Source organism: Aegilops tauschii, chromosome 5, assembly GCF_002575655.3.
Source record: "Aegilops tauschii subsp. strangulata cultivar AL8/78 chromosome 5, Aet v6.0, whole genome shotgun sequence".
Taxonomy (NCBI): Eukaryota; Viridiplantae; Streptophyta; class Magnoliopsida; order Poales; family Poaceae; genus Aegilops; species Aegilops tauschii.
Genome location: NC_053039.3, coordinates 581,427,551 through 581,453,031, shown reverse-complemented (window position 1 = coordinate 581,453,031; position 25,481 = coordinate 581,427,551). Strand labels below are relative to the sequence as shown.

At 45.6% G+C, this 25,481-nt stretch overlaps 1 protein-coding gene across 1 annotated transcript; it reads left to right on the top strand.

Annotated features, from left to right (window-relative positions):
• The first annotated feature begins 22,962 nt into the window (after window positions 1-22,962).
• Window positions 22,963-25,173, top strand: LOC109776896 (probable indole-3-pyruvate monooxygenase YUCCA9). The gene is made up of 2 exons (XM_020335560.4): window positions 22,963-24,082; window positions 24,543-25,173. Exons 1-2 carry the CDS (start codon window positions 23,075-23,077, stop codon window positions 24,786-24,788), a joined length of 1,254 nt encoding a protein of 417 aa, XP_020191149.1. The 5' UTR covers window positions 22,963-23,074; the 3' UTR covers window positions 24,789-25,173.
• Window positions 25,174-25,481: the final 308 nt, after the last annotated feature.

Sequence of the window (25,481 nt, the reverse complement as noted above, 5' to 3'; positions counted from 1 at the left end):
ATTTTTCTATTTTCTAAAAGAAGAAAAAACTAACAAGTAGAATATGGGCTGCACAGAATGCAACCCATTTAAACACCACCAGCGTGTTTCCTTCATGGTACATGGCTTGTCTAACCTTTCTATAGATTTTTTTTTAGTAACAAACTTCGTCAGGTGTATTGGTGGTGGGAGTTTCGCTGGTTTCAAACAACCGCCACCCCCCGGGCTGCCATTTTTCACGCCAATGTGTTCTCTGTGATGTTACTAAAAAAAGTGTTCTCTGTATGTTTAAAAAAAAAGTGTTCTCCGTGACGTACATTGATAGGTGGGACCCCGTGATATTAGAGACACATATTTGTGCATGTGTGTACGCCAACGAAAATGCGATGCCACGTACAGACAGAAAATGCAACATATTGCACGTACGGAGTATTTAGCAATTGCAAGTACCAAACTGAACATCCATGACAAATACCAGTATCGATGGTGCAATTACCTCTTCTTCTTTTTATGATATTTGTTTTTTTTTCTGCGGGCCTTTTTATGATATTTGTTGTTGTTGAAGGAAACACTTCTTTTTGTGATGGCTAGCTAGAACGTTCCCTTCGACTATGAAGACGTTTATGGCGACTTCATCAATCCCAAGATTATGTGCCGGCCAGCTCAATCTCTTAAAGATGCTCATAGAGATAGGATGTGCGTGCAAATGTTCATCAGTGTGAGTGCATGAACGGCTTCATCTATACTGTGTTTGAAAAAAAATATAATGTGGTGCTCTCGCCGCCGACGTCGAGCTATCTTGCACTTGTTGGGAAGTGAATCCGCCCAACCTGCAGATGAAGTGACATGCGCACGTGGACCGACTAGATCGATCACTGGATGGCATGTGGACTCTAGATCCAGAATTAATTAAGCCATTCTTCTCTTGCATATATATACAGTGTTATAGACAGATAGTGCCACATATAGATTTGACGTTTCTTCAGCCTGCCGTCGTTAGCCGCGTGCGGCCATCGATCACATGGCCTGATGCCGATCTATATTTATTTATTTATTATTAGATAAGGAATGTGAAATTTCCTAGCCATGCACGCATCAGTCCTCTGTCAAAGTTTGATGATCTTCTTCAACTTAATCCTACCACCAGCGATTGCAACAAAGCCCAAGTGGTAAGCACGAGGAGTGCGACGGCTAGTACTGGTCTCGCTAGCTAGCTTGGTCCAGTCCACCTACAATTGGGATCTAGTCGTATACCACATTGAATTGGATATTGGCTTCACACACTTGTCAAGTGGCATCTTGTCTATGGCCCCCCGGCCGCGACCTCCTCCTAGGATGAGGGCAACAAGGGAGGCTTCCGCCCCCTCTTGCGCTGCCAGACAAAGCTTGAGGGGGGTGGCGGCGGCGCTTCCTTCCCCTCACAGCAGCCTTCCTTTCTCATTTTTGAAGCTCGCGGTCGACTGGATCCCAGTATTCGTCGCCTGCTAGTGGTGTGCCAGCCGCCATGTTCTAGTTCGCCGGCCACTGCCTCGCGCCACCCTCTACACAAATCATGGGTCATTAACTATTCTTGAATGCCCTCCTGATTGACAGTCATGTCGACCAGTTTATAGTGCGGCTGGTGGCCAGTTGTCCATGATCTCATCTTCAGTAGAGCAGAGCATATGCTGGCAGCAGTAGTAGCAGTTATTTTGCTTGTTTTCTTTCTGCACGTCTTGAGAGCCCTGCGTGCGCGTCTGTCAGGCAGCATATGTAGTAGCACAGGGTACAGCACTTCAGTGCACGTCCATCATAGGGTACAGCATTTGCAGCACAGAGGAGTTGAGTTGCTCTTCAAAGTTATTAAGATCGCAGGACAATGCACGTTTCCTGTAAAAGCTTCCCTTTTGTCTTTCCTCAACTCACAACATCTACCCTTTTACAACAAAAAAGTTCAATATCCTACATGTTATATTCTTCTGATATACTTGTCCGCATGCCAGACACATGTGGCGGCTGAACATCGGCCACATGAATGCCACGCGGACAATATTATACTATGTATTATCCTTAAAATGTACCTTCTTCGTTTAAACGAAAAAAAAGTCATATGTGTTAGTTCGAAACTGAGTGATACGTATTCCGCAAAAAAAAAACCATGTTATCTAAATTGTAATAAAGTGCAGGATAAAGAAGTCATTTCGGAGTTAGAGATTAATGTGAGCTCAAGGTGTTTGTTACAAACTCCTAGCAATTTGTACTTCAGTTAATATATAATACTCTATCCTCGATAAAAATCCTTAATTTTGTTATGAATTATTGTCATGCATTATTTTTGCTTATTGGAAAATTCAATTTACATTATTGTAATCCATTATGAAAAATATCATTAAAGAAAATTAATATTAAAGTATGGTATAAATTAAAATAGTTAAAGACTCTAAGCATTACATGATATTTTGGATTATAAATTTGCATATCAATAATAAGATAGTTACTATAAAATGATTGATATATGACCTTTTCAGGTATTTGATAAAACCTGTACTGAAAAATTATGTTATTTTGCAACATAGGGTAAATTGTGGAACGAACTGTTGGGGATCGTAGCATAAATTAAAATTTTCTACGCATCACCAAGATCAATCTATGGAGTTTACTAGCAACGAGAGGGGAGGAGTGCATCTACATACCCTTGTAGATCGCGAGCGGAAGCGTTCAAGAGAACGGGGTTGATGGAGTCGTACTCGTCGTGATCCAAATCACCGATGATCCAAGCGCCGAACGGACGGCACCTCCGCGTTCAACACACGTACGGAGCGGTGACGTCTCCCACGCCTCGATCCAGCAAGGAGGAGGGAGAGGTTGAGGAAGAAGGCTCCAACAGCAGCACGACGGCGTGGTGGTGGTGGAGTGACAGTACTCCGGCAGGGCTTCGCCAAGCACACGCGGAGGAGGAGAGGTGTTGGGGAGGGGAGGGGCTGCGCCTTGGATGTGGTGCTGCAGCCCTCCCCTCACCCCTCTATTTATAGGGAGAAGGGGGAAGGGGGCCGGCCCCTCTAGATGAGATCTAGAGGGGGGGCAGCGGCCAAGGGGGAGGGAGCTTGCCCCCCAAGCAAGGGGGGCGCCCCCCTTTAGGGTTCCCCCCAAACCCTAGGCGCATGGGCCCTAGGGGGGGTTGGCGCCCAGCCCACTTAGGGCTGGTTCCCTTCCACCTACAGCCCATAAGGCCCTCCGGGGCAGGTGGACCCTCCCGGTGGACCCCCGGAACCCCTTCGGTGGTCCCGGTACAATACCGGTATACCCCCGAATATTTCCGGTGACCGTATGATGACTTCCCATATATAAATCTTCACCTCCGGACCATTCCGGAACTCCTCGTGACGTCTGGGATCTCATCCGGGACTCCGAACAACATTCGGTAATCACATACAAACCTTCCTTATAACCCTAGCGTCATCGAACCTTAAGTGTGTAGACCCTACGGGTCCGGGAATCATGCAGACATGACCGAGACACCTCTCTAGCCAATAACCAACAGCGGGATCTGGATACCCATGTTGGCTCCCACATGTTCCACGATGATCTCATCGGATGAACCACGATGTCGAGGATTCAAGCAATCCCGTATACAATTCCCTTTATCAATCGATTCGTTACTTGCCCGAGATTCGATCGTCGATATCCCAATACCTCGTTCAATCTCGTTACCGGCAAGTCACTTTACTCGTTCCGTAATGCATGATCCCATGACTACCTACTTAGTCACATTGAGCTCATTATGATGATGCAATACCGAGTGGGCCCAGAGATACCTCTCCGTCATACGGAGTGACAAATCCCAGTCTCGATCCGTGCCAACCCAACAGACACTTTCGGAGATACCTGTAGTGCACCTTTATAGCCACCCAGTTACGTTGTGACGTTTGGTACACCCAAAGCATTCCTACGGTATCCGGGAGTTGCACGATCTCATGGTCTAAGGAAATGATACTTGACATTAGAAAAGCTTCAGCAAACGAACTACACGATCTAGTGCTATGCTTAGGATTGGGTCTTGTCCATCACATCATTCTCCTAATGATGTGATCCCGTTATCAATGACATCCAATGTCCATGGTCAGGAAACTGTAACCATCTATTGATCAACGAGCTAGTCAACTAGAGGCTCACTAGGGACATGTTATGGTCTATGTGTTCACACATGTATTACGATTTCCGGATAACACAATTATAGCATGAACAATAGACAATTATCATGAACAAGGAAATATAATAATAACCATTTTATTATTGCCTCTAGGGCATATTTCCAACAGTCTCCCACTTGCACTAGAGTCAATAATCTAGTTACATTGTGATGAATCGTACACCCATAGAGTTCTGGTGTTGATCATGTTTCGCCCGTGGAAGAGGTTTAGTCAATGGATCTGCGACATTCAAATCCGTATGTACTTTACAAATATCTATGTCTCCATTTTGAACATTTTCACGAATGGAGTTGAAGCGACGCTTGATGTGCCTGGTCTTCTTGTGAAACCTGGGCTCCTTGGCAAGGGCAATAGCTCCAGTGTTGTCACAGAAGAGAGTCATCGGCCCCGATGCATTGGGAATAACTCCTAGGTCGGCAATGAACTCCTTCATCCAGATTGCTTCATGTGCTGCCTCCGAGGCTGCCATGTACTCTGCTTCACATGTAGATCCCGCCACGACGCTTTGCTTGCAACTGCACCAGCTGCCTCACCATTCAAAATATACATGTATCCGGTTTGTGACTTAGAGTCATCCAGATCTGTGTCGAAGCTAGCATCGACGTAACCCTTTACGACGAGCTCTTCGTCACCTCCATACACGAGAAACATATCCTTAGTCCTTTTCAGGTACTTCAGGATGTTCTTGACCGCTGTCTAGTGTTCCATGCCGGGATTACTTTGGTACCTTCCTACCAAACTTACGGCAAGGTTTACATCAGGTCTGGTACACAACATGGCATACATAATAGACCCTATGGCCGAGGCATAGGGGACAACACTCATCTTTTCTCTATCTTCTGCCGTGGTCGGGCATTGAGCCGTGCTCAATCTCACACCTTGCAATACAGGCAAGAACCCCTTCTTGGACTGATCCATATTGAACTTCTTCAATATCTTGTCAAGGTATGTGCTTTGTGAAAGACCTATGAGGCGTCTCGATCTATCTCTATAGATCTTGATGCCTAATATGTAAGCAGCTTCTCCAAGGTCCTTCATTGAAAAACACTTATTCAAGTAGGCCTTTATACTTTCCAAGAATTCTATATCATTTCCCATTAATAGTATGTCATCCACATATAATATGAGAAATGCTACAGAGCTCCCACTCACTTTCTTGTAAACACAGGCTTCTCCATAAGTCTGTGTAAACCCAAACGCTTTGATCATCTCATCAAAGCGAATGTTCCAACTCCGAGATGCCTGCACCAGCCCATAGATTGAGCGCTGGAGCTTTCAGCATTCTTAGGATCGACAAAACCTTCGGGCTGCATCATATACAATTCTTCCTTAAGGAAGCCGTTAAGGAATGCCGTTTTGACGTCCATTTGCCATATTTCATAATCGTAGAATGCGGCAATTGCTAACATGATTCGGACGGACATCAGCTTCGCTACGGGTGAGAAGGTCTCATCGTAGTCAACTCCTTGAACTTGTCGATAACCCTTAGCGACAAGTCGAGCTTTATAGATGGTAACATTTCCATCCGCGTCCGTCTTCTTCTTAAAGATCCATTTATTTTCTATCGCTCGCCGATCATCGGGCAAGTCTATCAAAGTCCATACTTTGTTTTCATACATGGATCCTATCTCGGATTGCATGGCTTCAAGCTATTTGTTGGAATCTGGGCCCGCCATTGCTTCTTCATAGTTCGAAGGTTCACCGTTGTCCAACAACATGATTTCCAGGACAGGGTTGCCGTACCACTCTGGTGCGGAACGTGTCCTTGTGGACCTACGAAATTCAGTGGTAACTTGATCATGATCGTCATCATTAACTTCCTCTCTAGTCGGTGCAGGCACCACAGAAACATTTTCTTGTGCTGCGCTACTTTCTGGTTCGAGAGGGGTCATCTCATCAAGTTCCACTTTCCTCCCACTTACTTCTTTCGAGAGAAACTCTTTCTCCAGAATGGACCCGTTCTTAGCAACGAAGATCTTGCCTTCGGACCTGAGGTAGAAGGTATACCCAATGGTTTCCTTAGGGTATCCTATGAAGACGCATTATTTCGACTTCGGTTCGAGCTTTTCAGGTTGAAGTTTCTTGACATAAGCATCGCATCCCCAAACTTTAAGAAACGACAGCTTAGGTTTCTTTCCAAACCATAATTCATACGGTGTCGTCTCAACGGATTTCGACGGAGCCCTATTTAAAGTGAATGCAGCAGTCTCTAAAGCATAACCCCAGAATGATATCGGTAGATCGGTAAGAGACATCATAGATCGCACCATATCCAATAGAGTGCGATCACGACGTTCGGACACACCATTACGCTGAGGTGTTCCAGGCGGCGTGAGTTGTGAAACAATTCCACATTTCCTTAAGTGTGTGCCAAATTCGTGACTCAAATATTCCCCTCCACGATCTGATCGTAAGAACTTTATTTTCCTGTCACGTTGATTCTCAACCTCACTCTGAAATTCCTTGAACTTCTCAAAGTTCTCAGACTTGTGTTTCATTAAGTAGACATACCCATATCTACTCAAGTCATCAGTGAGGGTGAGAACATAACGATAGCCACCGCGAGCCTCAACGCTCATTGGACCGCACACATCAGTATGTATGATTTCCAATAAGTTGGTTGCTCGCTCCATTATTCCGGAGAACGGAGTCTTAGTCATTTTTCCTAGGAGGCATGGTTCGCACGTGTCAAATGATTCATAATCAAGAGACTCCAAAAGTCCATCTGTAGGAGTTTCTTCATGCGTTTGATACCAATGTGACCAAGGCAGCAGTGCCACAAGTATGTGGGACTATCATTATCAACCTTACATTTCTTGGCATTCACACTATGAATATGTGTAACATCACGTTCGAGATTCATCAAGAATAAACCATTGACCAGCGGGGCATGACCATAAAACATATCTCTCATATAAATAGAACAACCATTATTCTCGGATTTAAATGAGTAGCCATCTCGCATTAAACGAGATCCAGATACAATGTTCATGCTCAAAGCTGGCACTAAATAACAATTATTGAGGTTTAAAACTAATCCCGTAGGTAAATGTAGAGGTAGCGTGCCGACGGCGATCACATCGACCTTGGAACCATTCCCGACGCGCATCGTCACCTCGTCCTTCGCCAGTCTCCGCTTATTCCGCAGCTCCTGCTTTGAGTTACAAATATGAGCAACCGCACCGGTATCAAATACCAGGAGCTACTACGAGCGCTGGTTAGGTACACATCAATAACATGTATATCACATATACCTTTGGTATTGCCGGCCTTCTTATCCACTAAGTACTTGGGGCAGTTCCGCTTCCAGTGACCGTTTCCCTTGCAATAAAAGCACTCAGTCTCAGGCTTGGGTCCATTCTTTGTCTTCTTCCCGGCAGCTTGCTTACCGGGCGCGGCAACTCCCTTGCCGTCTTTCTTGAAGTTCTTCTTACCCTTGCCTTTCTTGAACTTAGTGGTCTTATTCACTATCAACACTTGATGTTCCTTTTTGATCTCCACCTCCGCTGATTTCAGCATTGAATATACCTCAGGAATGGTCTTTTCCATCCCCTGCATATTGAAGTTCATCACAAAGCTCTTGTAGCTAGGTGGGAGCGACTGAAGGATTCTGTCAACGACCGCGTCATCCGGGAGATTAACTCCCAGCTGAGACAAGCGGTTGTGCAACCCAGACATTTTGAGTATGTGTTCGCTGACGGAACTATTCTCCTCCATCTTACAACTGTAGAACTTGTCGGAGACTTCATATCTCTCGACCCGGCATGAGCTTGGAAAACCATTTTCAGCTCTTGGAACATCTCATATGCTCCGTGCTGCTCGAAACGTTTTTGGAGCCCCGGTTCTAAGCTGTAAAGCATGCCGCACTGAACCAGGGAGTAATCATCAACACGTGTTTGCCAGGCGTTCATAACGTCTTGGTTTGCTGGGACGGTTGCTTCACCTAGCGGTGCTTCAAGGACATATGCTTTCTTGGCAGCTATGAGGATGATCCTCAAGTTCCGGACCCAGTCCGTATAGTTGCTACCATCGTCTTTCAGCTTGGTTTTCTCTAGGAACGCGTTGAAGTTGAGGTTGACATTAGCGTGGGCCATTTGATCTACAAGACATATTGTAAAGATTTTAGACTAAGTTCATGATAATTAATTTCATCTAATCAAATTATTAATGAACTCCCACTCAGACAGACATCCCTCTAGTCATCTAAGTGATACATGATCCGAGTCAACTAGGTCGTGTCCGATCATCACGTGAGACGGACTAGTCATCATCGGTGAACATCTTCATGTTGATCGTATCTGCTATACGACTCATGTTCGACCTTTCGGTTTGTTGTGTTCCGAGGCCATGTCTGTACATGCTAGGCTCGTCAAGTCAACCTAAGTGTATTGCGTGTGTAAATCTGGCTTACACCCGTTGTATGCGAACGTTAGAACCTATCACACCCGATCATCACGTGGTGCTTCGGAACAACGAACCTTCGCAACGGTGCACAGTTAGGGGGAACACTTTCTTGAAATTTATGCTACCGTCGTTCTAAGCAAATAAGATGTAAAACATGATAAACATCACATGCAATCAAATAGTGACATGATATGGCCAATATCATTTTGCTCCTTTTGATCTCCATCTTCGGGGCGCCATGTTCATCGTCGTCACCGGCATGACACCATGATCTCCATCATCGTGTCTTCATGAAGTTGTCTCGCCAACTATTACTTCTACTACTATGGCTAACGGTTAGCAATAAAGTAAAGTAATTACATGACGTTTCAGTTGACACGCAGGTCATAAATAAATTAAGACAACTCATATGGCTCCTGCTGGTTGTCATACTCATCGACATGCAAGTCGTGATTCCTATTACAAGAACATGATCAATCTCATACATCACATATATCATTCATCACATCCATCTGGCCATATCACATCACATGACACTTGCTGCAAAAACAAGTTACACGTCCTCTAATTGTTGTTGCAATTTTTACGTGGCTGCTATAGGTTTCTAGCAAGAACGTTTCTTACCTACGCCAAAACCACAACGTGATATGCCAATTACTATTTACCCTTCATAAGGAACCTTTTCATCGAATCCGATCCGACTAAAGTGGGAGAGACAGACACCCGCTAGCCACCTTATGCAACTAGTGCATGTCAGTTGGTGGAACCTGTCTCACGTAAGCGTACGTGTAAGGTCGGTCCGGGCCGCTTCATCCCACGATGGCGCCGAATCAAGATAAGACTAGTAATGATAAGTAAATTGACAAAATCGACGCCCATAACAACTTGTGTTCTACTCGTGCATAGAAACTACGCATAGACCTAGCTCATGATGCCACTGTTGGGGATCGTAGCAGAAATTAAAATTTTCTACGCATCACCAAGATCAATCTATGGAGTTTACTAGCAACGAGAGGGGAGGAGTGCATCTACATACCCTTGTAGATCGCGAGCGGAAGCGTTCAAGAGAACGGGGTTGATGGAGTCATACTCGTCGTGATCCAAATCACCGATGATCCAAGCGCCGAACGGACGACACCTCCGCATTCAACACACGTACGGAGCGGTGACGTCTCGCACGCCTCGATCCAGCAAGGAGGAGGGAGAGGTTGAGGAAGAAGGCTCCAACAACAGCACGACGGCGTGGTGGTGGTGGAGTGACAGTACTCCTGCAGGGCTTCGCCAAGCACACGCGGAGGAGGAGAGGTGTTGGGGAGGGGAGGGGCTGCGCCTTGGATGTGGTGCTGCAGCCCTCCCCTCACCCCTCTATTTATAGGGAGAAGGGGGAAGGGGGCCGGCCCCTCTAGATGAGATCTAGAGGGGGGGCGGCGGCCAAGGGGGAGGGAGCTTGCCCCCCAAGCAAGGGGGGCGCCCCCCTTTAGGGTTCCCCCCAAACCCTAGGCGCATGGGCCCTAGGGGGGTTGGCGCCCAGCCCACTTAGGGCTGGTTCCCTTCCACCTACAGCCCATAAGGCCCTCCGGGGCAGGTGGACCCTCCCGGTGGACCCCCGGAACCCCTCCGGTGGTCCCGGTACAATACCGGTATACCCCCGAATATTTCCGGTGACCGTATGATGACTTCCCATATATAAATCTTCACCTCCGGACCATTCCGGAACTCCTCGTGACGTCCGGGATCTCATCCGGGACTCCGAACAACATTCGGTAATCACATACAAACCTTCCTTATAACCCTAGCGTCATCGAACCTTAAATGTGTAGACCCTACGGGTTCGGGAATCATGCAGACATGACCGAGACACCTCTCTAGCCAATAACCAACAGCGGGATCTGGATACCCATGTTGGCTCCCACATGTTCCACGATGATCTCATCGGATGAACCACGATGTCGAGGATTCAAGCAATCCCGTATACAATTCCCTTTATCAATCGGTACGTTACTTGCCCGAGATTCGATCGTCGGTATCCCAATACCTCGTTCAATCTCGTTACCGGCAAGTCACTTTACTCGTTCCGTAATGCATGGTCCCGTGACTAACTACTTAGTCACATTGAGCTCATTATGATGATGCAATACCGAGTGGGCCCAGAGATACCTCTCCGTCATACGGAGTGACAAATCCCAGTCTCGATCCGTGCCAACCCAACAGACACTTTCGGAGATACCTGTAGTGCACCTTTATAGCCACCCAGTTACGTTGTGACCTTTGGTACACCCAAAGCATTCCTACGGTATCCGGGAGTTGCACGATCTCATGGTCTAAGGAAATGATACTTGACATTAGAAAAGCTTCAGCAAACGAACTACACGATCTAGTGCTATGCTTAGGATTGGGTCTTGTCCATCACATCATTCTCCTAATGATGTGATCCCGTTATCAATGACATCCAATGTCCATGGTCAGGAAACCGTAACCATCTATTGATCAACGAGCTAGTCAACTAGAGGCTCACTAGGGACATGGTATGGTCTATGTGTTCACACATGTATTACGATTTCCGGATAACACAATTATAGCATGAACAATAGACAATTATCATGAACAAGGAAATATAATAATAACCATTTTATTATTGCCTCTAGGGCATATTTCCAACACGAACTTGCGTACTTGAGAAAATGGAACCTCCTTCTCTGTTAACGTTATACTTTTATGTTTGTAATACCTTGGTTTGAAGAAAGTCACTTAAATAGATAGATAATTCCTTGATTCCTTATTCTCACCCTTTTTACATGTATGTATGCATTTAGCAGCTTTGGAAGGTCCACCTTTGGACTCTGCATGTAAATTAATTTGCAAGTGCTCTATAATAATCATAATAATTTGCATCGTGGGAGGACATGGGGTGCAAGTGGGTGAAAAGGCAGTGCAAGGAACCATGGCTAAGCTATCTAGAAAACCAGTTTGAGTTGATGATGAGCTACAAAAAGTGGAGAAGACAATACTTAATCTTGATGATTGGTAACTCATTTGATCATCTACTAATAAAGGGGAAGAAAAGTAAAGTAAAGCTTGACGGTTTGAGTTGATGGTTGAGGTGCAGAAAAGGCACGTAGAATCTTCATCATTGCCCATTACAAAACAAAGCTAGCCAATTAGGGAAGTTGCGGAAAGCATAATCAAATTAAAAAATGAAATGATTTATTTTGCAAATTAGTTTTCCTCAATAAAAGAAATACTCAGTAGCTAGCGACCCGCCAGATTACAGAGTAGCAACCAAATGAAGTTCATAACTAACAGAAATAATATCCCCATGTCGTACAAAGGGACCAATAGGAACATGAAAAATAACTCAAAAGCATATTTTTCTAAGAAATACGGCCAACCAAAATCCATCTCAGATAACCAAGCATAGATCACTATTCATGCATAGTTCTTGGTGTATCCACTAATATGTTTTAAAGCATCATATAACTAAGCAAAAAATCAGCAACCTTAATATATGTTTGTGGCATCACTAAAGAAGTTTTGAAGCACCATCGAACAAACTAATGAACATATCTCCTAATAATACTTCTATGCTACACAAAACAATCACTTTCTAGCTGAAACTAACTAGATCTTGTTAGACAAAACCGAATATAACTTCATGATGCACAAGAAAATCAATTCAGAAAATTCAACTTATGAGTTAGAAAACTCCCAGTTACTTATTTCTCGGTACGGGAAATTATTCAGAGTGAGGATTGCTTTCATAACCTTCTCAATACTTAGCCAATTCAGTATATGAAAGGAAAATGCAATAAACAGAGAATATGCAAGACCTTGAATCAGAATAGCTCATATGGTTCCGCATCTCCTCGAGGATAGATATTCCCATACGTTGGAACAATAAATAACTTAACACCCCATCTTTACCATCAGCTCTAGCTTATAGCAACCCAAGGAGTAAATTATCCCACCGGGGAGAAACACCGAACACTTGCTACGTGTTGCTTGAGCCGATCTCGACGTGTAACCATTGGGAGAAAAAAATTCTTTCCGGACAGAAAGGCCCCACTAGGCGGACAACCTAGTCAAAATCGCGAGCGAAATCAACAATTGGACACCTCAATTAACTATGAGAGATTCAAACTTTGTGAGCTTTGTGAATTTTAAATGTTCTTATTGAATTAATGCCCTTCTGATATTTAGTTTGCCAGGGGTTGGTTAAAAAAAGTCCTGAATGACCATTTGTCCATGATCTCATCAATCTTGAGCAGAGTAGAGTATATGCTAGAAGTTAATTTATTTGTGTACTTCATTGCACTTGGATCATAGGATCCAACAATACAAAGCTAGCTCTTCATCTCTCTAGATGCACATCACACGTGACACAGTACATTTGCCGCGCAGAGGAGTTGCTACATTACTTCTTTCTATTCGAACAATTAAAATCACATGATGATGTACTTGTTTAAAGAGTGAATGAGATTTTTTTTCCTTTTCTTCAAAAAAGACCTTCATCTCTTACAAAGTTTCACAAAAAGTACAAAGCATACAAAACAAAACAAAATATACATTGAGATTTATGGACCACCGAACGATCGCCACCGCTGACAGAATGAGCCGCCGACACACTGCTGCATATGCTTCCTTATAGGAGACCACTTGACCTTGTCAATGAAAAATGGAAAGTTTTCGTACACGTTCCCCTAAGGACCAGCACCCCAGAGTTGATGTTGTCATCATTGAACCTTGAATCGATCTGAAGAACCCGGTGCATGATCTCGACATCGTGCACACATGGTGCGAAATCCTAACCTCAGCGCCCTAAGGAGGCGTCAGGAATCTATGCCGAAGTTCCATTCCCGACGGAAAAACTCAAGGACGATCGGAGCGTGAAAAACCAACTTGATGATGATTTGAGGCCATCCACCCGAGCACCGCTTGTGCGAGGTACAAAATCCTATCTTATTTACTAACCGGAGTTGAGGCACTGGGACTCTCCTCCGCGCCATCAGCTGCCGGAGTGGCAGGCAGAGAGGATCCCACTACATTTTATTTTCAAGTCATAACTTTTACACTATTTATGAAAGGAAAATGCAAGTTGTCCAATCCAAGGAGTACATTCTACATTTCACTCCATTCAAAATTGAATCCACATCCTAACATAGTCACCCAGCATGCCAGAGCAATGTGGCGGATCAACACCGTTTACACGAGTGCCATGGCACAAACTATTACAGTTACATAAAAATCACGTCTTTTTACGTGAATGATAAAATCATATCCTTACCATGCATAACTGAGTGATAATTATTCCACAGAAAATGGGAAATTTTTGTTATCTAAATTATACTGAAAGTGCATGATTATATAAAGAAATTATTTTAGAGTTAGAGACTAAATCAAGCCCAACGAACTTTTAAAAACTCCTAGCAATTTGTAAGGTGCGCTTGGCCTTTTCTCATTCTCAACGCACAACTTTGACGGTTTGACTATAATTTTCACTTATATTAGCTCTACAAAACTAGTACAAAAACATGTGTGATAACCGTTTTTGCAGTAAAATAACGGTGACACTATTCATACATGTATATTGTGGTATACCTTAGTAGTCAAAGTCATGCATGCATCAAAACTATGCAAAGTTAAGCGCACCATATGTTTGGGAAAGAGGGAGTACTTAAGTAAATATGATACTCTATCCTCGATAAAATTCTTATAATTATATTATACATCATATGTCAAACATTAATTTTATCAATTTCAGAACTCAATTTATATTAAACTATTGTTTTAATTCAGAAAGTACATCAATCAATGTCGGAATTGGAATTCAACATAGTTATGATAATAATAACATTAATAAAAATATGTTAAATTCAAAGTAGTAGTTAACATAGTTAACAAGTCATGATATTTTAGATTATCTTTTCGCAAAATCTAATCACCAAAGAATGATTGATATGTGATCGTTTCAATTATTTGATAAAAGCATGTACACATATTTTTTGTTATTTCCCAACAGTGACTTCCATGTCGCCGGCCACAAAGGGCAAAATGTGGAAGGAACTTGGGTAACTTGAGATTCTTTTTTATTTAATAGCATGGTTAAAACTGTCGGTTGAGCACGAATAACGGGTACTAAACGGAACTTGCTCCACTGTTAACTTCAACCCTTTTGTGATTGTAATGCATTACTTTGAAGAAAGAAAAGGAGCTGATGGCTAGATGGGTGATTCGTTGATTGCTTATTCTCACCCCTTTTGACATGTATGTATGCAATTAGCAGCTTTGTAAGGTCCACCTTTGGACTTTGCACCATAGATTAATTCGCAAGTGCTGTATAATAATGGTAATAATGGGCATCGTGGGAGGACACGGGGTGCAAGTGGGTGAAAAGGCAATGCAAGGAACCTTGCCCTGGCTAAGCTAGCTAGAAAACCCAGTTTGAGCTACCAAAAAGGGGAGAGGAGGAGAATACTTAATCTTGATGATTGGTAACTCAATTGATCATCTACTAATAAAGGGGAAGTAAAGCTTGGCGGTTTGAGTTGATGGCCGAGGTGCAAAAAGGCCTGTAGAATCTCCATCATTGCCCATTAGAAAACAAAAGCTAATTAGGGAAGCCGCAGAAAGCACAATCAAATTTAATTAAAACAGTATGGCTGTGGTGTGCATCTACCAGGACTTGAGGACTTAAGTCCTGAGACAGTCGTCAGTGGTGACGCTCGTGCCCATGGATCGGCGAAGGGACGGAGAGATTTCAGCAGACGATTTATTTATGTGCAATGCAGAGGCAGGCCTGCATGATGATCGATGCTGGAGGAGTTTAATGTGCAGCAGCAGCAGCAGCAGCGAGCAGAGGTTCAGGGAAGGAATGAATGAACGAATGATGGACCGACCTCAGCTCTGATGGATGCATACCATATATATTGATTGATTGAGCCTCAAGAATGACTGCCGATTGCGTCAGCCTGATCAAGTTACTGACCTCTGCTCTGCCGTGCTCATCATACGTACAGTACAGACAATACGTAGGTAGCTAGGACGATGGATCATTCATTCATACTCCTACCTCTGCTCTGCTCTGCTCTTCTCTGTTATGATAGAGTATGGATGGGTCATAGGGAGCTAGGAAAGGGACGGGTCGATCCATCCATCGGTCTGGGTATACGGCTCACACAATATGCACCCGTTCATCAAGTTGAGAGCATCTACAATCAGATTTGGCATATTCGACCACTCAAACTCCGCGGATACTGACCGATCAAGCCTCAGATTGTAGTTATCACAACCAGACATTTCAATTACCATACCTCAAATTCATACAAACTCACGCAACTACGTAAACAATGCATTACACACATCGTTAGGCTACTACATCATATGTCATCAGACTAACAAAATTTGACATGTTTGGCTATGGTGGAGAAGATTCTCCATGCTTGCTCTTCCCGGCGCCCTTGCCGTCCTTCTCGCAGAAGTACCGGTCGAAGACGCAATAAGGATTGAGCCCGATCTGCTCGTTGCCAGAGTTGTCCGACCCATCGCTGTCCTCCTTCTCATCCTTGGGTGGCAGTCCGGCCATCGCACGGACCGCCCGATTCTGCTCTCGGGCTAGGGCGCGCGTGTTCCTCCGCTGCCGCTTCTTTACAGTGCGTGCTTGGATGGCTTCATCCTCAACGGCTGCCCACGCCGCCGCATCAGCCACCCTCATGTCGGAAGCGAGGCAGGCACACAGGTCTCAGTGGGACTCATACTCCGCCGGAGCGGGATGGGGAAAGGAAGATTTGAAGGCTTCGAGACCGCGATGATCTAGCCCCGGAGGATCCGAGCGCCCGATGTGCCGACGCTATGGAGTTGCGCCGGACAGATCCTGTTGTCGGCTGGGCACCGTCCTCCTGGGAGCGGCTGGAGTCAGATCCACTATCCACCATGTCGGAGATTGCTGGACGGGCGCTTGGGTGGTGGAGGGGATTTGAGTGGAGTGGCTAAGGTTTGGTCCGGCGAGCGGATGAAGAGAAATATATGCGGGTTCGGGTGAGACAGCATTGCCGGGTCCGACGTGGCGGACGCGCCTATATCCGTCTTATATTTGGGCTAGATATGAGGGGTGCACGTCAGACCGGGCGTTGGAGCCCCATTTGAGGCTCCCGTATGGCCATCCGCCCGGACATTTGAAGAGGATTTGGGGCGCCCAACTATAGGTGCTCTGATAGGAATAGCAACAGATGTTGTCGAGATGATGGCTTCAGACTTATTGATATATTACTTTTATAAGATCTTGATGAATAATTAATAAAATGGCTGTATGCATCACCCTGATACAGTGTCGACGGGTCATCCTCCTTTTCAAAAAAGCTAGCAAAATCGTTCGGTTGCTCTCACTCTGAATCTATATAGAAGTATCCAAGAGTAAGTATGCATGGCATGGGATGGGTTTGTGGCTCTGCGTGCACTCAACTGCTCCATCCATGATCCATGGACTGACCCATCATCAAGATCTTCCGATATAGTAGTCCTCCAAATTAAGATGGACGGACGGCTGTGCCATGCCTGCAAACTGTTGAGTGCTCCAAATTGTCAACTGCCAGCTAGTAGTAGTTGCAAGCCCACCCTGTCTAGATACGGCAAACAGCTTTCGACCAACCTACACATACACGTACTAGCAACATGCTGAGCTGAGTTGAAGATTGTACTCTTCTTGCGGAAACTACTCCACGAAAAACATATGCGTATTATCTAGTTTGGATATCGATTCTGCACCGCATTTTATCAGCTACTCCCTCTAGTGTCAAAAATGTTTTTAGATTGTGGGATGGAGGGATGTCAAAAATGCTCTTATATTATGACACAAAGGGAGTACCATATATACACGTAATAAACAAAAGTAATGGCCAAACACAAATGCTAGAGACCGGGCCAGTGTCTACAACATCATCTATTTACAAATGTACTGCACATCTCATAGATACTTCGACATACTCCCTCCGTCCAGTGGTGCTGCCTCCGCGGCGGCTGCGGCTTGGGGCCCTTGACCCCGATCCGATCTGGATCTGGTGGTGCTTGGGTCTGGGCCATGGCGACTGACGAGGCGTGGTGTTTGTCGGGGCTTGTCGACCTCTAGGCACCATGGGGGTGCCGGCGGCGACGCGTGCCCGACGTGGTGACGCTGGTGGACGTGGTGGTCATCTTCTTCCAGAGATGGCCGGCTAGAGGCTTGGTGATCGGATTTCGAGATCCATCATCTAGTCCCGGCTGCGAGTAGGGGAGACATGGTTGCCGGTGAAAACCAAGCCTACGGCAGGCGATGGCGGTGTTCTCGCCGTTACCTTGATGGAGGCATCGTCGGGTAACTACTGTCGACCCACTCGTGCTGCTCCGGGGGAAACCCTAGGATCTGGTGTTCCAGATCGGACGATGGCGGCACTGCGGTGTCGTTTCTCTCTTGGAAGCATCGTTTGTGGAGCAGCGCTGGAAGTCAGAGGCAGGAGGTGAAGCGGCTTCGTCTTGCACGGAGCTTCGGTGGAGATGTCAAGTCATGCCTGACCGACAGGTGCTACGCTTTGTCATGCCTGGTCGGCAGGTGCTACGCACGACAAATCTTCCAAGGACTTCAAGCTGTGTCGGCTGGTGGTACTTGGCAGCATGGCGCTGAGGTGTATCAGTGGCGACCGCGACATGCACAGCTGTTTGCGCGCAGGGAGGAGGTGTCGTTGGGCGCCATGGTGGCGTCGACGATAGCTAGACCGAGCAAGGTTGATGCATCAGTATAGTTCTGAAGATGGAGCGGTGGCAGTTGGCGGCAGCGGCCTCTGAGAGCACGACGGACCAGTGTGTGCCCCAGACCCGGCAAGTGGCTAGGTTGGGGTCTCAGGTCTTAGATGTTAGGCTTGGCTGCGATGTCTGTTTGGTATTAGGCCCAGGCTATCTGCGCCCGTTCATCAACTGGATAGGTGTAGCGACAGTTTGTTGCTTAGACGGCGGCTTTAGTCTTACTATTGTATGACTTTGTAAGGTCTTGTGAGAATATTTAATAAAGTGGCCGTATGCATCACCCAGATGCAGAGGCCGGGGGTCATCCTCCTTTTCTAACAAAACACTCCCTCTGTCCCATAATATAAGATGTTTTTTGACACGACACTAGCGTTAAAAAACATCTTACATTATGGGACGGGGGGAGTACTAAATAAAGCTATTCACATGCAAACCAGCTACAACGAGTATACATGACTTTAAAAAGAAAGTAAAAGCCGTCATTGAGAATCATACAAGTAATTGTTTTCACACAATTTTGTTTCAGAAATGTCGCCCTTTTACTTGTATCCGCTTGATATGACATTATGAGTAAATAAAAGCGACATTTCTTACATAAAATGGTGTGAAAACCACGGGCGGAGAGCTAAAAATAAATAACCGAGAAATACATACGTCTACATCGAGTAATGTCGATGATTGATACACCATCAACCTTTTGATCTAATGGAAAGTCATGGAGAACAACGGACATAGTGGTGGTGCCTAAAGGGATCTTGTCTGTGATAATGAAGGCACGATAATTTTATCCAGGTTCAGTCTCCCTGATGTGTAATAGCCACGCGTCCTGCTTATAGATCTATATTGATCAATGAAGAGTTACAGTGTGTAGATTTGATCTAGACAAGCTAGGTCACATGAATGTAGTGATGGTTTTCACTTTTAATGAGATTTCGATGAAATTCACCGATTTTCTATAATTTCAGTAGATATTAAAATAATTACATTTCGCCCAAAATATTTCAGCAATTTCAGTAGTGCACAGGGATTCAGCCTTTTCAAAATATATTTAAAAAAAATCACCTATTTAATTGAATTCAACTGAATATTTCGGTCATCTGGCCGAAATGCAAACTGAAATCACTGAAATGCATTGAATTTCGGTTGGTGATCAAATTTTGAAAACCATCTGTGGTCTCACAGCAGAAGATGGTCCTTTGGCGCAGGGGGAGGGGGGCTTTATATATGTTTACCCATGATGGTACTTAGGCAATTTACGATCTGGTATCACACGGTTACAAGGAATATATCTTGTCTAACAACATAATCTCAATTATGACTTGTTCATCCTTACCCCTTCCAAGTGTCTACCTTTAGACGTCTAAGTGTGGATCCCGAGGATCTATAGAGACTCACAGGTGGACTTGGTTTGTTCAGACCCGTTAAGGTATACGCCCCCGGATAGTGTACAATACACAAACAACTAAGCCATATTTACAACCCGGGACAATACTTTGTCAATTTAGGCTAAGTTGCGCAATTGACTGGTGGCCAACAAAGCTGCTTTAGGTAGTCAAAGAACTGGAAGGCAGATGTGGTACCCAATTGTAAGCTCGTTGTGTGTTTTGTTTTACATCGAAAGATCCTAGCAGCTAGAATTTAACTTCACAATTAGGGGATGGCCAAGGATTGGCCATTCTCTCATGTGGTTTTGAAATTTGGCGAATGTTGGGTAGGGGTGCCACAGATGGCGGCATAATCTTAGAGCATAACTAATACAATGGGGGAAACTTGACAATGTCTAGTTACTATACCTCGAATATAGAGTGGCCATCAAATCTATGTCATATGGCACATATGGAAGGGGAGATCAAGATGCCTTGCGTGGGAAAAGCCAGAGGCAGTGAATTTGACCGTGAAGGAAATCCAACTTCGTACCTGTTTTCCTTTTTTTATATATAAAAAATATATTGATATCAAGAATATATCAGTTACACCCGACTTTTCATAATATTCTCTTCCAAGAGTAGTTCACATGCCGCCCTTGTTTCAACCCTCTTTTTAAATCACACTCTTTTTTCCTAATCGAGAGACAGTGTTATATTACCAGTTCCTTGGAAGAAAGAAAGAAAAAAAAAGTCAAAAGCCAGCCGAATAGTGGTGGCCGGCCGCCGCATCGAACAGACCTTACGCAACATAAATAGTAAAATAAAATGCTCGATGAGTTGGAGCTTATGTATGTGGGAGTAATATAAGTGCAGCAGGTGGCACCTTATATAGTTAGTTGGGTTCATGGAGCACTCACTCACTCATCGCCAATGAAGGTCGACTGATGGTTAATTAAGTTGCTGCTTTGCTTTGCTTTGCTTTGCTTCATACCTGATCACAACGTACACTAACTAATTAACTAGTGCACGATGGATGGATCGAGCAGAAACGAATCAGATGCTTGGACAAAAAGCAGCTTTTGATTTGCCATCCACCCTACAATCAATATACCAAACTTGCAAATAGGTATGTGGAGCAGCTAAGTTAGCTATGGCTACAAACAAATTAATTCCATTCCATGTTGCCAAACAAAGCCGGTGGCTGCTTTCCCAAAAGGTTGTAGGTTTAATTTAGTTGCACAACAAAGCGCGTACGGCCGGCCGAATCATAGCTTTTGCCGCTTGTAGATTGTTTATGGTCTGAAAGCCACGATGAAGTAAACTAATGCATGGTGATGATTGTACACGTACTCCATATGCGATGCGATGCGATGCGATGGGTTGGGACGGTGATACTCCAGTTAGATAGCCGAACTCATTTCTTAATTATATCTATCATCATGTGCATCACCTCCTCTCAGATATTCGTACAAATTTTCATAAACTAGCTTAGCTAGTTAGTGGAAGGCGGCCATCAAATGCGAATGCGCCGGTAACATTACTTTAGTACGAATGCATGAGAGCGCATAAGTCTAAGTGCTTTACCTCCCAATGCCAATGTTACATTCAGGCAGTTTGTGCCGATAAAACTAGTCATTAAAGGTCAGGGTAGCTTGGACGGTTAGATTCTTTGTGGTGGAACCAGCGCACCAGGATTCAAGTTCTCGACTAGGCACTGGTGTGTGCATTTTTTTGGATTTATTTTAGTCTTACTGATGATGTTGGTTCGGTGGAAGAAGACGTTACCGTCTACTAAGAGATGTATGTGGTGACTCTGTCAATCATATGCCGGCTCACCATCTCGGAGGTGCTCATAGGAATAGGATGTGCGTGTGTGCGTCCATAGAGAGGAGTATATGTCTGAGCATATGTGATTATACTGTATTAAAAATGGAAAAAATGTAAAACAGGTAAAAGCTGGTTAGAAAAGCTCAATTATTGCAATCTACCGCAATACCAACACAACCCAAGTATTAACCTATTGAATGCATCAATGCTAATTATTTTTTTATCCACATAATGTGACTGAGCGTGAGTCTCGCATCGCCGCCCGTTGCGCCTCGAATAGATTTGCACGGTTGTCGAAAGGTTTCCGTGCACTGGCTCATGAAAGGCCGTCTTCTTCCATAGATCCATTCTGAGCTGGCCTGGCTCAACCGCCTCAGATCACTTGTTTTGGAAAGGCGATTTTATACTAGTGGAAGGGAAGCCAACATGCACAAGGAAAACCGATAGAGACACCCATATAAGTTGATGAGGTATGTTCACTGTCACCTCCTATATACCTTGGGGCATACTATAAGTGCTCCACATCACGGGATGGCATGCTTTCAAGCGGAAGGCCACCCAAAGGGGGCTAGAGTGGAAGGAGTTAGATCTACCCTGAGAGTCAATTTGAAATTCAAGTTTAAGGAGTTAGATGTACCTAAGAGTCAATTTGAAATTCTAGTGGAAGGAGTTAGATGTACCTTAGAGTCAATTATACACACGCTCCGTTGGATCAACCAACTATCCCAAAAAGACTGATCTAACAGTTAATTTTACAAGATAAGTGTACATGTGTATAATATAAAAGAATTTTGCAGGATATCGAATTGATTGATCTATATATGTGTTTAAGTTAAAACTAGTTTAGCATTGGGTGAACCTACACTCTAAAATATGTTTATATGCGTCGGTATATAGTTCGTATTAAAATCTTTAGAAATGGAGGCCCTCCGTTCTTAAATATAAGCCTTTTTGTATAGAGATTTCACCACAGACTACATGCAAAGCAAAATGAGTGCATCTACACTGTAAAATATGTCTATATACATATATATCTTATCTTTATTAAAATATTTATTAAAAGGTTTTATGTTTAGAAACAGGCCTTAAATATAAGCCTTTTTTATAGAGATCCCATTACAGACTATATGCAGAGCAAAATGTGTGAATCTGCACTCCAAAATTACGTCTATATAAATCCATATCTAATCCGTATTAAACTAGTCTGTACTGAAATCTCTAAAAAAAAAAGAAAGGCATATATTTAGAGTAGGACCTAAATGATGAAGCAGGTGTGAATCGACTGTACTGCATGGTATGGCGCTAATGTCCTACTAAAAGCAAAGCAAAGCAAAGCGCGGGAATTTTAACTGCCAGCTCAAATGAGTCTCCCTCTTCCTCACCGGCCCTATTTAAAGAGGCCTCCCCTTCTTCTTCCCCAGCTCCCCTCACTCCATCCCTCCTCCTCTTCCTCTTCCTCTCTTCTCCCTCGATCCATCGGCTCAACCATCCACTGGTGGTTCCCGCCACTGCTCCGACCGACTCTACGTACATAGATACATGATGGCATCGCGCACCATGTGGGTGAACGGCCCCATCATCGTGGGCGCGGGGCCGGCGGGCATCGCGGCGGCGGCCTGCCTGCACACGCGCGGCGTGCCCTCCGTCGTCCTCGACCGCGACGACTGCCTCGCCTCGCTCTGGCAGCGCCGCACCTACGACCGCCTCCGCCTCCACCTCCCCAAGCACTTCTGCCAGCTCCCGGGGATGCCCTTCCCCGACCACTACCCCGAGTACCCCACCAAGCACCAGTTCGTCGCCTACCTCGAGTCCTACGCCGCCGCCTTCCACGTCCGCCCCCGCTTCCGCCAGTCCGTCGTCTCCGCACGCTTCGACCACGCCGCCGGCCTCTGGCGGGTCACCGCCTCCGACGAAGACACCGGGATCACAACGGAGTACATCGGGCGGTGGCTGGTGGTGGCCACGGGCGAGAACGCGGAGCGCGTCATCCCGGACCTGGACGGCGCCGACGCCTTCAAGGGCCCCGTGTCCCACGTGTCCGAGTACAAGTCCGGCGAGCCGTACAAGGGCAAGCGCGTGCTGGTGGTCGGCTGCGGCAACTCGGGGATGGAGGTGTGCCTGGACCTGTGCGACCACGGCGCGCGGCCGTCCATGGTGGTGCGCGACGGCGTGCACGTGCTCCCCCGCGAGATGCTCGGCGTCGCCACCTTCTCCGTCGCCGTCTTCCTGCTCCGCTTCCTGCCCCTGCGCCTCGTCGACCGCCTCCTGGTGCTCCTCGCCGGCCTCTTCCTTGGCGGTGACCTTGCCAAACTCGGCCTGAGGAGGCCGTCCCATGGAGGCCCGCTGGAGCTGAAGAACAGCAAGGGCCGGACGCCCGTGCTGGACATCGGCGCGCTGGACAAGATCCGGGCCGGGGAGATCAAGATCGTGCCCGGCGTGAAGAGGATGGAGGCCGGCGGTGCGGAGCTTGTCGACGGGCGGTTCGTGGCGGCCGACGCCGTGATCCTGGCCACGGGCTACCACAGCAACGTCCCACAGTGGCTCAAGGTAACCAACCCAACCAACTTGATCATTATACTCCTACTACATGCATGCTGTAGATAATCTAGTCTAGTTATAAGATATTGTTAGTTAGCATAGCAGTAGGGGTCTTAATTTAATTTAGTTGCACATCCATCAGTCGGCCTCCCTTGATGAGTAGTATCATATTGCACTCATCTTATCGTTAAGCTAATCCAGTTTGTGTGATAAAGCTGTGATTAGTTAGTGTGGAATGCATTGTTATGGTGCACTAGCTAGCTAGTTGTCATGATGATGAGGCGTCATAAACCGACAAGCACACTGACAGAGACCTCAAGCTAGCACAAGGGTGCACTGCACTTGCTCAACTAAAACTAAGAGAGACCAAATACAATCAACACTTGTTTTCTCTTCACTTTCATATAGTATAATTTAGATCTTGTTGCTAATCGATGAACTAACAAGAATGTCTCTTGATGTGGTGCAGGGAAGCGACTTCTTCAGCGGAGAAGGGTACCCCAAGGTGGAGTTCCCGGAAGGGTGGAAGGGCGAGTCGGGGCTCTACTCCGTCGGCTTCACGCGCCGGGGCCTCGCCGGACTCTCGCTCGACGCCGTCAGGGTCGCCAGCGACATCGCAACCGAGTACCACACCACGTCGCCGTCGCCGTCGCCGTCGTCTTCGATCCTACCACAACCAACACAGCTGGTGCCCTGCTCACAAGCAGAGACATGATCCTGAATCCTGAACCAACAACAAGAAGCTAGGCATGGATCTGAAGCGGGACGCATGCATGCTTCACTGCTTCAGAGTTCAGACAGACATCCCCACCCCACCCCACTGGGCTGGCAACAACAACAAGCAAGCTAGGGGTGTCACTGTCGCCCAATGGTTACAGAGGCCATAGATAGATAGATGAACCACCGTATTAACAGCAAGAAAGAAAGACAGAGCCCAAATTTTGACGTGTTTATGGGCCCTGCATCAGCATCAGCAGGCAGGATCATCTCACTCTCTAATGTAATGTAAATGTACAGCTGAGCTAGCCTAGCCTCCTTGGTTGCAATGCAATAAATCAGTGACTGTGCTCTGCATATAATAGATCTGCTGCTGACCTGCACCTTCTTCAGAGTGAGAGTGACCTAGCTTGAATGCTTGCTGGGTGGAGACTGACAGGAGGCTGTATGATTGGTGGTGATGCTGATGGGAACAAAATCAGTAATCATGAGCTCCAAATCAGCTCTCTCTCTCTTGCTGTTCCTCACAAGGAAGGAAGGAGGGAGGATCTAGCTTGCTTGCTTTGGTGCCATTCATTCATTCTCATTGATTTTGGTACGTACGTACGTACGTGTGATCTGTTCCTGTTCTTGGTCCACTCACTGGCTCCCATAGATTCAGGGGCCATTCACTCATCCATGTGTCCTGCTC

What these genes read in the sequence shown, in the direction of transcription:
- LOC109776896 (XM_020335560.4), top strand. Translation starts at nt 23,075, where the DNA reads ATGATGGCATCGCGCACCATGTGGGTGAACGGCCCCATCATCGTGGGC. An exon ending in ACGTCCCACAGTGGCTCAAG is followed by an intron (nt 24,083 to 24,542) that starts GTAACCAACCCA and finishes GATGTGGTGCAG; the next exon opens with GGAAGCGACTTCTTCAGCGG.